The 14,688-nt window shown below is 51.3% G+C and overlaps 1 protein-coding gene across 5 annotated transcripts; it reads left to right on the top strand.

Annotated features, from left to right (window-relative positions):
* Positions 1-2,809: 2,809 nt before the first annotated feature.
* ZBTB25 (zinc finger and BTB domain containing 25) lies at positions 2,810-6,635 on the top strand. Of its 5 annotated transcripts, none has more exons than XM_069783264.1 (3): positions 2,810-2,953; positions 3,633-3,812; positions 5,035-6,635. In XM_069783264.1, the coding sequence occupies exons 2-3, from the start codon at positions 3,640-3,642 to the stop codon at positions 6,170-6,172; spliced, it is 1,311 nt and encodes a 436-aa protein (XP_069639365.1). In that variant the 5' UTR covers positions 2,810-2,953; positions 3,633-3,639; the 3' UTR covers positions 6,173-6,635. The 5 variants fall into 5 exon arrangements, with proteins under 5 accessions (XP_069639365.1, XP_069639366.1, XP_069639367.1 ...); XM_069783265.1 differs by lacking the exon at positions 2,810-2,953 and adding an exon at positions 3,250-3,419; XM_069783266.1 differs by lacking the exon at positions 2,810-2,953 and adding an exon at positions 3,250-3,437.
* Positions 6,636-14,688: the final 8,053 nt, after the last annotated feature.

Below are 14,688 nucleotides of genomic sequence, written 5' to 3'. Positions count from 1 at the left end.
GACATCCAGCTCCTCTGGAACTGGCCCGTGTGAGCAAATGGGATTTCCTGAAGCTGCGGGCGGCCCCTCCGCTACCTGCCACGGGGCTGCGAGAAAACATAAGCCAGGTCAGGCTTTCCTCCCGGTCCTGCCACTTGACTTTTCCACCCCCAAAGTGACATTTGTCATTCAGCGCAGGCATCGGAAGTGTTTAATCTGCACAGCTCCTTCATTCAGACGCAGTTTCTAGAGACAGAGATTGGGTTTATGTTTGCTGCAACTACCCAAGATCCCTCTTAGCTCCAGACAAGCCGAAGGGGAAAATTTAATTGTAGCAAAGTTAAAAGATTTGATTACAAGTTTGAAAAGGACAGAAGTAACCAAAAAAATTAAAAAAGCAACAAAAGAAAATGCCACCGTGTTAAAATGTACCAGCATCAATCCCTGCCTCAATGACCCCCAAGGTTTTCCTGAAGCATCCCTCCACTGGGAAAGCAAACAGGACAAACCCAATTAATAGAATCCTAGTTTCCAAATGGGACCTCACCCCTTCCTCCTGGGTCTGTCTGGGGACTTTTCTAACCACTACGGAATAAAAGTGGAGCTTTCAAAATGTCTCTCAAAAAAATCCCCTTGTTTCCCCCCCTCCGCTACCCCGCAGCCGCGGCTCAGGGGTGCGATGCCTGTAGCAGCGCCAAGGGAAAAAAAAAACCTCCGTGGCCGTAAGGCACCAGCCCCGGTGAAAGATGGAGGGACCCCCACGGTACAACTCTGTCGTAGGTTTTCCTGTTTTATAGGAAGTGAAATAAATGGCCTCCATAAGCTGACACAGTCATGGCTTTCAAATCACACTGAAAAGTTGTCTTTCTCATGGTTCAAGGGTCTTTTTTTTTTCTCTGCAGCTCCTTACACATCTCAGGGCAGCATAAGCAAAGAGCACCCATGTGGGGCTTGTGCAGCCTCTCGCTCCGTCCCAGCCCTCCCACGTGCATCACGCTGGGAGCTTCTGCCGCCTCCGGTAAGAGGGGGCAGAAGGCAGTCCCCCTTTTTCACAGTCCCCGTTCTCTCGGTGCCCTCTTGCCACACTTGCCTTTCCAATTATTTTTTTTATTATTATTATTTTCTGGCCACAGAGGAGGAGCGAGCAGAAACGCTCATGAAGATAGCTGTGATTATGCCCTGCTCTCTTTTCTGCCCCATCGGCATAGGCTGTATCACTTTGCATCTGCTGAGGCGTATGATATCATCGCCTGTGTTTTCTAGCGAAACACCAAATTTCATTCTCATCATCACTTCCATCATTTTGGCTCCAGTTTCTCTGAAGCTTTCAAAGTCCTCTTTGGACCGGAGTCAACCTAAATAACATGTAAATAATTAATCATTTAAATAAATAACATGCCATCTGCAAATAACGACTCACTCTGTACGCGGGTTAATAAATATGTTAAATAACCCAGAACAGAGTACAAAACCTTGAGCCGCCTACTACCAACCTTTCTGGGGGAAAAAAAGCGGCTACCGATATTTATAAGAGCAGGAGGATTACAGCTCCATCGACCCTCCATCCTGCTGCTGCGCAAACACAGGAAGGAAAGATGGTCCCCGAGCCCTGTGAGCTTTTTATTTAAAATAGAAGAAATAAAACATAGAGCAATGGAAAAAGAGAAAGCTGTACTGGTCAGTGGGTTAAGCAGTAAACACCGCACGGAGCAAAATGCTTCGGAGCCTACGTTTTGTCTTCTCTCAGCCTGTCTCCATCCTCCACCCACGCTCAGGCCGCCTCGAGGCACCGCTGGAAACAGCCCTGTAAACTGTCGGATTCTGGGGGGCCAGGGGCATTATTTACCCTAAAGATTTGGGAACAGCCCAATTAAAAAAAATCGCAATTATGGGAACGCAATAGGAAAACGAACTGCAAAGAATCAAACGCTGAGAGAAAACCCAGAGGGATGATCCAAGGCACCGAATGTCTTCTGCAGAGGCCCTGAGCCAGGAGAGACGCCACTGAGGAGGTGGGCGCGAGAGATCTCTGAAACTCCACCGAAAGCATGGCGAAAGCACCCAAACAGCGATTTTCCCTGCCTTTTCCAGCCAAAAAGCCCACCTGCGGACATCAAATCAACCTGGTGGCTGCGGGAGGCTGCAGGGACTGTTAAGTTTAAACAGGTTCGGAAGGCGATTTGGTAAAATTCATGGGAAAGGCGCCTCAAAGATTGTACCAGACACCCAAGCGCGGGCCATGGCTTGGGAGAACCCTCCGGGAGCAGGTGCCGGAGGGCGGGAGATGGGGGTGGGGGTGGCACTGCCCGCCTGCGCCCCGCTGCACCCAGCCGCGGCTGCTCTCGCCCAAAATAACCCTCGGTTGAAAAATTAATAAGAGACCGAAGGAGGCCTGAGAGAGAAACGGTGCGTCCGCAGGATTCGCCGGTGGTTGAAGAAAGCGCTTAGGCCGCAGACGTGGGTGAAAGAGCCAGATCGTATCTTCGCGTCCATTTTCAGGAGCGGGCAGACCGGGGAGGCGCCTGTTAAGGAGCATTTTTCTCCAAACAGAACAGAACGAAGCAAAACACTTAGACCGAGAGTGGAGGCGCTCAGAAGGCACCCCGTCACCGCCTGATGTCTGAAGCGAAGCCCACCCCAGAGCCCGGGGTGAGGTCTCTGGCACCCCAGAGGAAAACACCCCCCACCTCAAAAAAAAAAAAAAAAAATTAAAAAAAAAATCCCACCCGCGCAGCAGCCGCGCAAGGGGCCGCGCTCACTTTTTTTTTTTTTTTTTTTTTTTTTCCCCCCAGCCGTCAGCGGAGCGGCGGGGGCGGCGCGGCCAGCCCGGCTTCACCCCCCCCCCCTCTTCCCCGCCTCCCCTTTGGGCGGCAGCAGGAAGCGCGGGGGGGGGGGCGAGCGCCCACCCCATCCGCCGGGCGGGCAGCGGGGGCGGGCGGTGCCGAGCCGGGCCCAGCGCTGCGCTTCCGCGCGGGTAAGCGGCTGCGGGGGGGGGCGCCGGGGAGGGGAGGGCGCTGGTTACGCTCCCCGGGGAGGCCGCCTTCGCCTCCTCCCCCCCGCTGCTCCCTCCTCCCCCCCCCCCCCCCAATAATTTTGAGCTGAAACAATAGCAGATATCAGCATTTATTTGCAAAGGGGCCGCAGGCGGGGCGGGGCGGGGTAAGGGCGGCTCAGCCCGGTACAATAGGGGCTTTGTTGGGCGGCACAGGGTTCCCTCTGTGAGCGCCTGGCTCGCCGCCGCCGGCCCCGCTTAGCTCTGCCCCCCCCCCGGGGCCGGGGGAGCGCGGTTAGGGGGGCAGGAGAAAGCACGATCCTGGGGGGGGGGGGGGAGAAAGGCGAGAGGGCTTTAAAGTTAGCGCCGCTGCAGCACGGAGCGTGTCGTGAATCTGTGGGAGAAAGAGCTCCGGTTGCGGCCGGCGTGTGGAAAAGTCACGGAGAAGGTTTCGAGCTCGTTGAGCGTGGGTTTGGGCAGCGGCGGGAGAAATCCTTAAAATCGTGGGCGCAGGGACCGTCTGGAGGAGGGAAGAGGCCTCGCGAGGCCGCGCTGCGTGCCGGGCGCCCGTCTCGTTGCGGTGGTGGGAAACCCGCGGTTGGAGCCTTGGGGAGCTCCGTCATTTCTTCACGAGATGACCGTCTTGTTCTCTTGCTCTCAGGCACGCCATGGATACGACCGGCCACAGCGTCCTCCTCCTCCAGCAGCTGAACATGCAGCGGGAGTTTGGCTTTCTGTGCGACTGCACGGTTGCCATTGGAGATGTTTACTTCAAAGCCCACAGAGCGGTGCTCGCTGCTTTTTCAAACTATTTTAAGATGATATTTATTCATCAGACGAGGTAAGGACACACAGCTCTCCTCCCTTTTAACCGCTCTGCTCAACTTCCTGCTTTTTCCCCTTTCTAAGGGTATTAAAGTCCAAAAGAGCGTAAGTGGGCATGTTAGCTGGCCTGAGAATATTTTCCTAACTCGGCGCACACCTCGGCTCTCTAAACATTCCCAGTCCAGAATGTGCTGTCCTTTAAAACCACCCTCTTAGTCAGCATATGCCAACATCAGGCCCCTCATTTTGGAGATGAGACATTTGTGTGACCAGAGAAAATAAACATGTGAGTGCCACAGTCCTCCTGCAGTGAGAACCTCACAGATTTGCAGTCTAGGGATACCCAGGTACCTCCTGCCCACACGCAGCGTGCCATTACTTTGCGTTAGCTTGTAGGCAAGCTTGCTGGGTGGGACTGTCACTTCTGGCAGGATCCACGGGCTCGAAGCAATCGAGAAACCGTAGCCTTATCGCAGTTCTGCGCTTCAGACCCTTGCAGATAAGGGTTGAGACCGAGATCATCAGTTTACTTCAGGCTGCTGTTCAGACGCTTCATCCGGCAGGGTCAGGAGTGGTTCTGCAGGTATAACGACGGTGGTGCCAAGGTCTAATCTCGCCTCTGACCTGGAGCTTGCTGCTCGTAATCAAACTCTTCTCCGTTCCCCTTCCTTTTTGAGGGTCGTGGCCCCCCAGCACCTTTGCAAGATAATTCTTAGCCGTCGGCCGCGTAGCCCTTCGGCTGGAAGTGAGATCAGTTAACTTCCTTTCCGATAGATGTTGTTTACCAACACTCGAGTGCAAAGCTCATAAAGATTACACAGTAGTGGCAGCTGAATTTATTACTTAAACGCACAAATATTCTTTGCCTCCTATTATTGGAGCGGCACGCACTGCCGATGGGTAGCTTACATGGCATCGCTGCGGTGCCGTGCGGCGGCAATTGGCTGTGTGTGCGAGTGACGGGGTGACCGGGAGCTGGCCGCTCTCGCCATCCCTGGCCGCGGTTGTGCGCACGGCCTTTATAATCACAGGGATAAATACACGCTCAGACCCTTTGCAGTGCAAACAGGGCACAGGCGCTTCTGCAGGTCTTGGCGGGGAGCGCTGCTCGTGAACCGGGAGGCAGGCAGCGCCGCACACTCTCGCGCAGCAAACGGCGGCGCAAATGAGCGGGCAGGTAATGGGTCAGGGCGGTAATTTGGGGCCCCGTATGTACTTAATCATCTGTCTTCTTTCAGCGAATGCATAAAGATTCAGCCCACAGACATCCAGCCCGACATATTTAGTTACTTGTTGCATATCATGTATACTGGGAAGGGGCCGAAGCAGACCGTCAGCCAGAGCCGACTGGAGGAGGGCATCCGTTTTCTCCACGCAGACCACCTCTCCCATATCGCGATCGAGATGAACCAAGTGTTCTCCCCAGAGCCGGTCCAGTCTTCCAACTTGTACGGGATCCAGATCTCGACGGCACACAAACCGGTGAAGGAACGCCTGGCAGCGAAGGAGAGTCTGCTGCAGGCGGGCAGCCGGTCTGCCGCCCAGGGCGACCACCCGCAGCTGCAGCTCTCTCTGGCCATCGGCCTGGACGACAGCTCCCTGGACCAGCAGGTCGCTCGCCCCTCCGCTCAGCCCGCCGCTCTCGCCAAGCCGGCAGAAGAGCACCCGAAGCTCTCGGTCTCCATCAAGCAGGAGAGGTGCGACTCGGAGCCCGTGGTGTCCCAGAGCCGCTCCCCTCCTTCTCCGGAGGGAGCGAGCCCCATCTTTGCCAAGGCCAGCCTGAAGGTGCACTTGTGTCACTACTGCGGGGAGCGTTTCGACTCCCGGGGGGGGCTGCGGCAGCACTTGCACACCCACGTCTCGGGCTCGCTGCCGTTCGGCGTGCCGGCCTCCATCCTGGAGAGCAGCGACCTCGGGGAGGTGCAGCCGCTGGCTGAGGACAGGGAGGCTGGGAACGGCCACCGGCTCGGGGCCTTCCTCCTCAAGGAGGACGAGCATCAGCTGGAGCATCCGAGCTGCAGCGACCTGGAGCCTCTGCAGATCGGCCAGCTCTCCCTCATCTCCAAGGACCACGAACCGGTGGAGTTGAACTGTAACTTTTCTTTCTCCAGAAAGAGAAAAATCAGTTGCACCGTCTGCGGCCGCACGTTCTTCCGGAAGAGCCAGCTGCTCGAACACATGTACATGCACAGAGGGAAACAGCACAAATACAGCCGCTGCCAGCGGCTGGAGAGCCCCGCGACCCCCAGGTTTCATCCTTACTGTGACAGTGAGAGCGTGGGGAAGAGCTCCAGTTTATCCCAAGACCACTTAGATGAATGTATACTGGAGTCGGATCTCATCCAAGAAAGCGTTGATACGATCCTGGTAGAGTAGTTCTCCCCCTGTGTAGCCTTTGCACGCTGAAACTGTGGATATTCTGGCATTTTCCACCTTGTGAGTGGCTGCTCTCTGCAGCTGATTTTTCTTCAACCACCATTCCTGTCACCTCTGGGATAACTGTGAAGAACTGCGTACTTTGATTTGTGTACTTGCTTTTTTACTTCTCTAACTTTTAAACTCAAGCTAATTCCCATCTAAGTCCTTGGAAGCCTCCGTGTATCTCGGTTACGTTTTTCGTAAATGTGAACTTATTCCCGCTCTGCTTTACTAGAGTTAAGACTGTATTGCTGGGTGTGAAGTTTAAACATTGTCTAATACGCTGCGCGGGCCCTGGGACTGTTTGTATCCCATAGAATTGCTCTTCTGAAACTAGATGGAGGGAAATGTAGAGGGAAATATGTATAGTGTTTCCCAAACAGTTTGTTTTTAATTAAAATAAATATCTCAAGGAGATGAATCCTGAAGTTCGTGTTGTATAACTGCAGTTAATAAATCTCTGCGTAAATGCATGTGGGAGCCATAAGGCTGGTCTTTTCGAGGGAACTGGGGGCACTGGCGTAGGGGTGGCAACCTTCACTTTGACAAGCCCCAGCGTCCTCGTCCGTAGGATCTTTTACGTTTACTTTTAGGCTCAAGGGGTTTACATGCCTTTTCTCTCATTCCTTCCTTGTCAACCGCTACTGCATGAGCAGAAATAAATCTTGATGCCCCTCTAGGACCACGTCCTGTTATTGGACTGTATTCTCTGCAAGGAGGAATGAAAGCTGCAAAGAAGTGTCCTCTCCTCTCAGAGAGGAGGCACATCCAAATCTAAGTCTTTACAGGATTAAAAAGCACACATGGATTTTCTCAGTGAAAATGGTTTCTGACTCTATAAACAGCTTGGAGCAAATACATTCTTAAATACTGCAATCTGTATATTTGCTAAGAGCAAACATATAATGTGTTATTTCTTCTCTGCTTGCAAAGCCACCATAAAATGGTAAAACGCAAGCTTTTTGCCTTTCATTTATCATTACCTGATATCTGAAGAGTAATAACTTATCCAAGAGGTGTTTAAAATTGTACGCGTTCCTCTTGGCTTCGTATTTTGTCCCTCTCTAGTTTTTCACCCGAGATACGCCAGGCTTCCTACCAGATGGGCTCCAACCCATTCCTCAAGAGATGATTAACAGTAATCGGGAGGCACACGAAGAAGTTCTTAAAGCACAGAGGTTTCTTTTGCAGCAGAGAGCGAAAGCCTTGCGAGCTGCTCCCGTAATCTCGTTACCCAGGTTTTGTTTTTTTGAGAAGCTGAAGGCTCCCTGCCAGTCCTGGTGGAGTTGAGTCATTGCCTTTGGAAAGGGGGAGCCTGAACAATAGTGAGAACAGTTTATTGTCAAAATGCCCGCTCCAAAGTTCTTTGTAGTCAGGACCCTTGAGCTGTCTTCTTTGAAACTGTCCTGGAGCAAGAGCTGCAATTAAATCGCTGCCGAATTAAAAGACCATCTGAGGTCTTTGTGAGGGCGGCTGCCGCTTCTCCTGGGCAGGGAGCTACACTCCAGGGGATGGCTTGGCCACTGAGGGCTGCCAAATTGTGTTTTAAGACAAAGGGGGAAAACAAACAGCCTCTGAGCCTGCCCGGATGATGTTACAAAATGCACTCTGTGGTTTGGTGTGTGCTTGCCTGCTAGACCGAGTGCCCCCCCTCGCTGTGTGTACCCATTAAAGCTGCTCTGGTGTGAATGCATTTTAACTCTGCTTAAAAAGCCTTTCTTTAAAACAAACAAACAAACAAACAAAACCCTGCCAACATCCAGGCCTGCAAATGCTGCATCTGAGCACAGAGCGATTCACATGGAGCATTTCCTAGAAGAGAGCCTTCTGGGTCTCTCCCGGGCTAATAGCATCAGCTAAATCACATCCAGCACAGGCTGCTTATAACTGGGGTAAATGCCCTCTGGCTTCCACTGACCTCTATTTCTACATGATGGTTAAGAAAAAATAAATTAAATGGTATTCTATAGTCATTCCCTATTTGTGTGCGACACTTTACCGAGTGGGCTGGCTTCTCTGGGTGCTGCTTGCTTCACTGGGGTTCCTACATTTAATTTTAAGAACAGAGAGGAGTGTCCGCTGGGTTGGGTATAGCTGTAGAGAAGAGCTAAAAGCAGTTTTGAGACTCTTCAGTCAGTAGATGAGCACCTTGGAACATCGACTAGATGCCTAACTTGCCTGAACTAACTGATATTGAAAGTCAAATGACCCTTGATGTCTCTGCAAAGATAACCAGGCAGTGGTAATAGAGCTCAGTACTGGGGGACAGCAGGGGGGACACCAAGCAGTAGTGCCCGAAGGTGTCTCTGGGACATGCTGCTCATCTTCAGGTTTGTGGGCAGGATTGTTTTGTTCACTTCTTGGCCATTAAAAGGGAGGTTTAATAAAAACGGTGAACTCGGATAGAAGATCCAAATGTCTATCAGCTCTAAGTGCCTATGTGTTGTAGGAGTGACTCCGATGCACTGGCTGCAAATACATCAGTAAAGCTGAAATCGTACTGAAAGCAGCACTGTGTTCGTGTACGCGTTCAGTATGTCTTTGAAAAGTTACAACTGTAAATGATTTTTCTTTTTACCCTTTTGAGGGTGTACTTTGGTTAAGCTTTGCAGTAGTGAACATATGTGACATCAAACATCTGCGAAAGGCATTTTTTTGCATCATTTGCGATACAAGAAATGCATTTTCAGCAGTTTTCCACTGCAAGCATTGAAGTGCTGTTATAATTAAAGCAGTAGAAAAACCCTTGAGAGACAGAAGTCATCAGCTCCGAGTTACGTTATCTTGAAAACATCATTCTCTCTAAGTCTTATGAATAGAAAATAATTTTAGAAGACAGCTAACGATTGCTGTGCAAGGGCAGCAGCTGCTCCTGGATACATCATAAGACGTTTTATTACTGTATGTAGAAGACACTTGAATTACTGAGTGCTTAACCTTTATGCCTGTACCTGCTTGAAAATCTGCCTAACTTGCACAGCTGGGCTTGGCAAATACTCTTTTTTTTTTTTTTTTTTTTTTGGGGGGGGGGGGGTGTTTCTGAAAACATAGAAGAATTTGTCATAGTATGCAAAATAATGATACTGGTGATTCCTTCCAGATATCTGCAATTGGTTGATAGATGCACATGGGCTTAGGCAAAGAAAGCCTTGGTACTTGAAGGCTGGAAGTCTAAAAGCCTCAGGGGATCCCCAGAGCTTTGCTCTGTGCTGCGAAGGGGTCCCAGCGTCCCGGGTGCAGAGCTGACGGACCACAGGCATTGAAGAGCCTTGTCTGTGGGCTCTGCAGCTCGTGTTTTACGAAAACATGGGGAGATTGGGGCTCAGACCCCTGCCAAAGCCCCGCAGTGTGAGCAGACTGCTCAGCCAGCTCATGTTAACCTCTGAAATGCCAGTAAGTGCTGCAGTGGCTACCGTCACTTTCACATGTGTCTGGGTGCTGGCCTGAATATGCTGCCTGTAGGTTAGCAGGCTTAGTGACCAAAGCATGCTAAACAATTTCGAGACAGGTATTTTGAAATAGTTCTAGTGCTCTGATGCTGAACAAGGCAGGTCCAACAGGGCCCATGTTTCTTGGGCTGCTTAGGGTATTTACTTATAAATAAAGGGTATTTATCGCCCCCTTGAAGCATGGGGTCTAGTTATTTTACTGAGAAACTTGCTTTTCACCACCTGCAGTGCTGGTGGAGATGCCATTTGGTAGCACTTGTGCAATGAAAGTGTTAGGCTGAACATCTCCCGCATTGCTGGTGCCAGAGGAGCGAGACTTCGATGCCTGTTACTTGCACAAGTCGCCCTTAAAAGGTAACCTGTCCCCTCTCAACATTCACCTGCAAATGTTCGGATTTTACCTCTTCCACCTCGAATTTTTGGGTGGCCGGGGGACAGCAATGCCAGCACTTGCCTGCTGGCTGCCCAGGAGGTGATGCTGATGGCCGGGCTCTGCTCATCCCATCTCCACACAGTATAAAAAAAACCCTTCAGCTCCTTTTACCTTCTGCGCAGACTGTGGTTACAACATGTGTCTTCAGCCATCTGGCTACAGCAGCCATTCGGGCAGGCTCTTTGCTCGCATGTCGTCTGTCAAATCACTGCAAAATCGGGCGGCAGCAGATGCAGGGGGTGCGGAAGGGCTGACAGCCCATTCGTGGGTGCAGTGCCCCTCACCGGAGGGGTTTGGGACATGGATGCGCATTGAGAAGGTTAAAAAGGGAAAAGAAATTTGCTGTCAGGACGTAAACCCGAAGCAGTGACTGTGGTTAAAAATAAAGCCATGAAATACAGCTTTCTAGAGCGCAAGGCTGATGCTGAGTAGTTTTCTACTATTTTGGAGGCAGAAGGTATAAGTCCTGTGTAAGCGAAGCCTTCACAAGTGTGGTGAAAAGTGATCTCAGCATATGCAATTCAGCATCGTTGAATGGGACCGCGAGCTATCGGTGGCCAAGGCGGGAGGTTTCTTCTTGGCCTGTCAAAGCCCTCCCACGGCAATCTGCCAACAGCAGGTCGTGCCATACCGCTGCGATCACCTTCAGCTTCGCTGTTTAATAAAACCCAGCCTTTTCTTTCCCCCTCTTGCCATGGTATGCCAAAAAAGACTGCAACTGAGTGGGCTTCCCAGCAGTCCAGCACTAGGAAAATATATTCTGAGCAGTAAGAAATCAGGAGAAAAAAGGTAATGAGGATGGATCTGGCCTAAATTACACACCAGTTAGATATTTACAACCAGAGCTGTGTCAGGACTGAATTCCCCGAGACGCAATCGCAGCATTTACAGGATTTGCATGTTTCATTAAGAAAAAGTAATGACACAACTTCAAAAGCAGCCTAAGAGAGGAAATGATTCCACTAACTATTCTAAACCAGACGCTGCACCCTCAGAACAAAGGTGCAGCAAAGCTCAAAACCTTGTCTGCTGAATTAGGCTGGTTTTCACCTGAGCCGAGATGCCCCTGGGAAGCTCTGCAGGGCTCCGGGCAGCCCGCGCGTGGCTTTACCCTCCCGGGATGCATAGGGCAACGCTGCTAAAGGCTTCCAGCAGCAGTCGGGCAAATTTTAGTCCACTTTAACCCTCCCGTTACTGGGACAAACGGCGTAAGAAAATGTTGTGTAAAGCCCCTGTCCCTCCCGGCGCTGGATTTGCAACCCACCGGTTGCGGGATGTGAAGCCAGCTGTAGGCACCGGGGCAGGGAACCCGGGCCGGGAGCCGTGGAGGGTGACGCCGGGGAAGAAACCCGACGGCAGCAGGCAGAAGCACGGTGTCAACCGTCGAGCCAGGCCTCCGTGGGGCTCCAGCCGAAAGCGCTGACGTGCCAGGGCAGGAGGTTGACGTTCGGCGTCACCCCCTTTTCCCTGCAGCCATCCCGGGAGGGACCCGCTCCGGCAGCGGTCGCCTCATCCAGCCCGCAGCAACGCCGGACCCAGCAGAGCAGGCGCCGAAGCCTGTCATTAGGGGCCGAGCATCCCCTACGAGCCTCTCTTTATCCCGGCGGTGCGGTTGCGAGCCGCTTACTCATCGCTTTTAATGAGCAGGGTGCAGGTGTGCATTCCTGTTGTGCCTGTTGCACACGCCTGCCGGCCCCGCGCTGGCGAGCCAGCCGGTCCCCCAGCCCGCTGCGTCGTGCCCGCAGGCTCGCGGCCGCCCTACAAACTTCAGGGAGATTCGGGACGAGAGGCTTTCCCCGCTTCGGCCTTCCCTGCCACGCTCCGGCTAAGCACCCGAAATGCAAATTCGGTCGCAGGGCTGTCTGGGCTGCGACGAAGCGTGGCGCGGCGTCCGCCCGCGCTGCACCGACAACGCCCGACGCCTTCGTGCGGCGGCAGTCTGGGGGAGCTTTTGGCAGGCAGAAAGCAAGCGGTTGAGGCTGCTGGCGGGAGCGAGGGGGTGCATCGCTCCTCCTCCCCGGTGGGGATGCTCCGAAGCACCGTAGGAGTCGGAGCGGTTGCGCTTCCCACCCAGCTGCCACCTCACCAGTCTCGCATCACACGGAGCTGTCACAGCACGGAGCCTTGACGCACCGGCACCTCAGCCTCGTGTCTTCGTTAGAACGGCAAGCAGCGAGAGCGAACGTGACACGAAATGACTGTCGTTAGATCGCAGTTGACATCCCTCGCAAGATGAAAATTTGCGCTCCGGGACAACGGCAAAGCAATGCTCGGTGTGTCCCTGCACCGGTAAGGACATGGCGCTGGAAGGGCAGCACCCGAACCGACACCGGTACCTGCAGAAGGGACCCCGCTGGGGCACCCACCTCGGCGGGGGGGGGTCTCCTCTTCCAGGTTAAAGAGGTTGGAAAGGATGATCTCTGCTGGGTCTGGCTGGAGGACTGATGGGGTGACTGCCAGCCAGCTCTAGCTGCAGATGATACTTTCATCTTAGCAATCTGAATTGCAAAACATGTTTTCCTAATGTCTCCCCCCTCCTTTTGTATCCAGCATGTTTGTCAGTTTTTATGTAACAAAACCTATTTTAAAATGCTGGGTTTGGGTATTTTAGCTGAAATCCACTTACCAGCTAAATGGACTTTCACCACGCTGCAGAAAAAAATCCCATCGCTTAGCACATAAGAACTGCACTCTTCACAATTCTCTGCAAAAAGAAAAAAATGTGAAAGTTGTGCCTGCTAAAAAATGTTAACCTATATGGTTGCTTAAATAGCTGTATAAGAAATAACATCCTCTGATTAGTTTAAAAAAAAAAATCACATTTAATGTAAAGATTTTATCTGGTTGCAAATGAAAGTATTTCATTATTTTAACACCACCCAACAAGAGCTAACAAGAACCCTTTCTCTGGGAAATAAAACTGCCGATGTAAAATAATATTAAAGCAAATTATTTAAATCAATCTGTTCTCTTGGATCATTTCATCATTTTCAGTTACTCATGTTGAAACCCTGTATCTATAAGACAGGCATTATTAGGGCTTCACTGCCCCTAACACATGGGTCCATCAGCAGGGACCAGCTTCCATCCATCCCAAGCACAGAACAGGATTCCCATGTATTTCATGTTTACTCAATTTCTTACATGCATTTGTGGAAAAAAACCCACAAACCAAAAAAACCCCCCCAACTTCTGGATTTTCATTTTTATACATAAGGACACGTATGAAAATGTCCATCATTTATGCAGGGACTGCACCTTTGATTCAAATGCTAGATTCCTGGCTGCTGTAGATTTGGTCCTTTGAAGCGTACAGAGCTGCAGCGACCTTCAGCAGCTGGAGGTCTGGCCCTAAGCAACCTGCGCATTTCTAATGCACTTTTGGTCTCCCAGGGCAGGAAAGAAAACCCAACATTTGTTTGTGCCATCATTGTCTACCAGCAATTTCCACGAGGAACTTTTCAGTGGACACACTTGCTTTCTGCTGCAAAGCAACCACTTCCATAATCGAGAGGGGCAGCAAGCAACGAACTCCTGGATAAGAAGCCAGAAGGCCCAAAAGCAATCTGAATGGGGCTATTAAGAAACCAAGGTGATGTATCATTCCCGTTTATTTCAGCTGTCGGTGAGGAACGCGGTCCTGAAGCCAGGCCACCCTTTGGTGCTCTGGCACAACCACGCCGTCACGTCCTCACAGGTTTCCCGGCCCAGTACTCCTTTGCAATAGTAAATTTATCATTCTTTCTCCAAAAGAATAAATGTTTTATTAATGTTCAACTCTCTAATCGTAATGAAGGAGTAGGGAGTCTTAATTAAGTCATTAGCAGCTGTTACGAGTCTATATTTTGTTCTGTAAACCTGACAGAATAAATAGTATTAATACTATAAAAAATGTATAACTTTTTTCCCATATTTTCTGTATGTTACAAAGTGCCTTGAGAAATTACATGAAAGACGTTATGCAAAAAAAATTATCAGGGTGTGGGGCCCATTTGAGCCACAGCAGAAAGTGCCAAAGCACCGAACTTGCTGCTCCCCCTCCCGAGGTGCCGGCCTCGCCGCAGACCCCATCAGCACCAAACCGTGTGCCTGGAAATAGCAACCCGGAGCCTTGGGAGCAGAAAGTATGAACCAGCAGCTCGCAGGGAAAACCAAACCAACCGCGTGGGATGGGCAAGAGCTGTGCCGCTCCACGCGCAGCGGGCTTTGACCCCGGTCTGTCTGCAGAGCCCCAAACATTTTCCTCTGGTGGTAGAGAGCATCTGATAGGTAATTTAACTGTTGGGGAGCAGGACGGCTTTTCTTAGCCACTGGAGATTTGTGATCTTTCACAAATACCTTATAGCAGCCCCTGGGCAGCCAGGACTCTGCGGTGGAAATGACTGGCTGGCAACAGAAAGGAAATCTTATAAAAAGAGCGCAGGAGGAGCAAGCCTCCAAAGAATTCAGGTCTGCTACCACCTTTAGGATCTCTTTCTGCTCACTGTATGGCTGCCTAAGAAAGCTGGACACAACAGAGCCCCACTGTGAGTTTATCCTTTCATGTATAAAATCTCTCCATAGCTGCCCACTCAATCACAAGGCAAGAAAAC

The sequence above is a fragment of the Haliaeetus albicilla genome, chromosome 5, assembly GCF_947461875.1.
Source record: "Haliaeetus albicilla chromosome 5, bHalAlb1.1, whole genome shotgun sequence".
NCBI classification, from domain to species: domain Eukaryota; kingdom Metazoa; phylum Chordata; class Aves; order Accipitriformes; family Accipitridae; genus Haliaeetus; species Haliaeetus albicilla.
The sequence above is the reverse complement of the archived record's forward strand: the minus strand, read 5'-3'. Positions and strand labels throughout refer to the sequence as shown.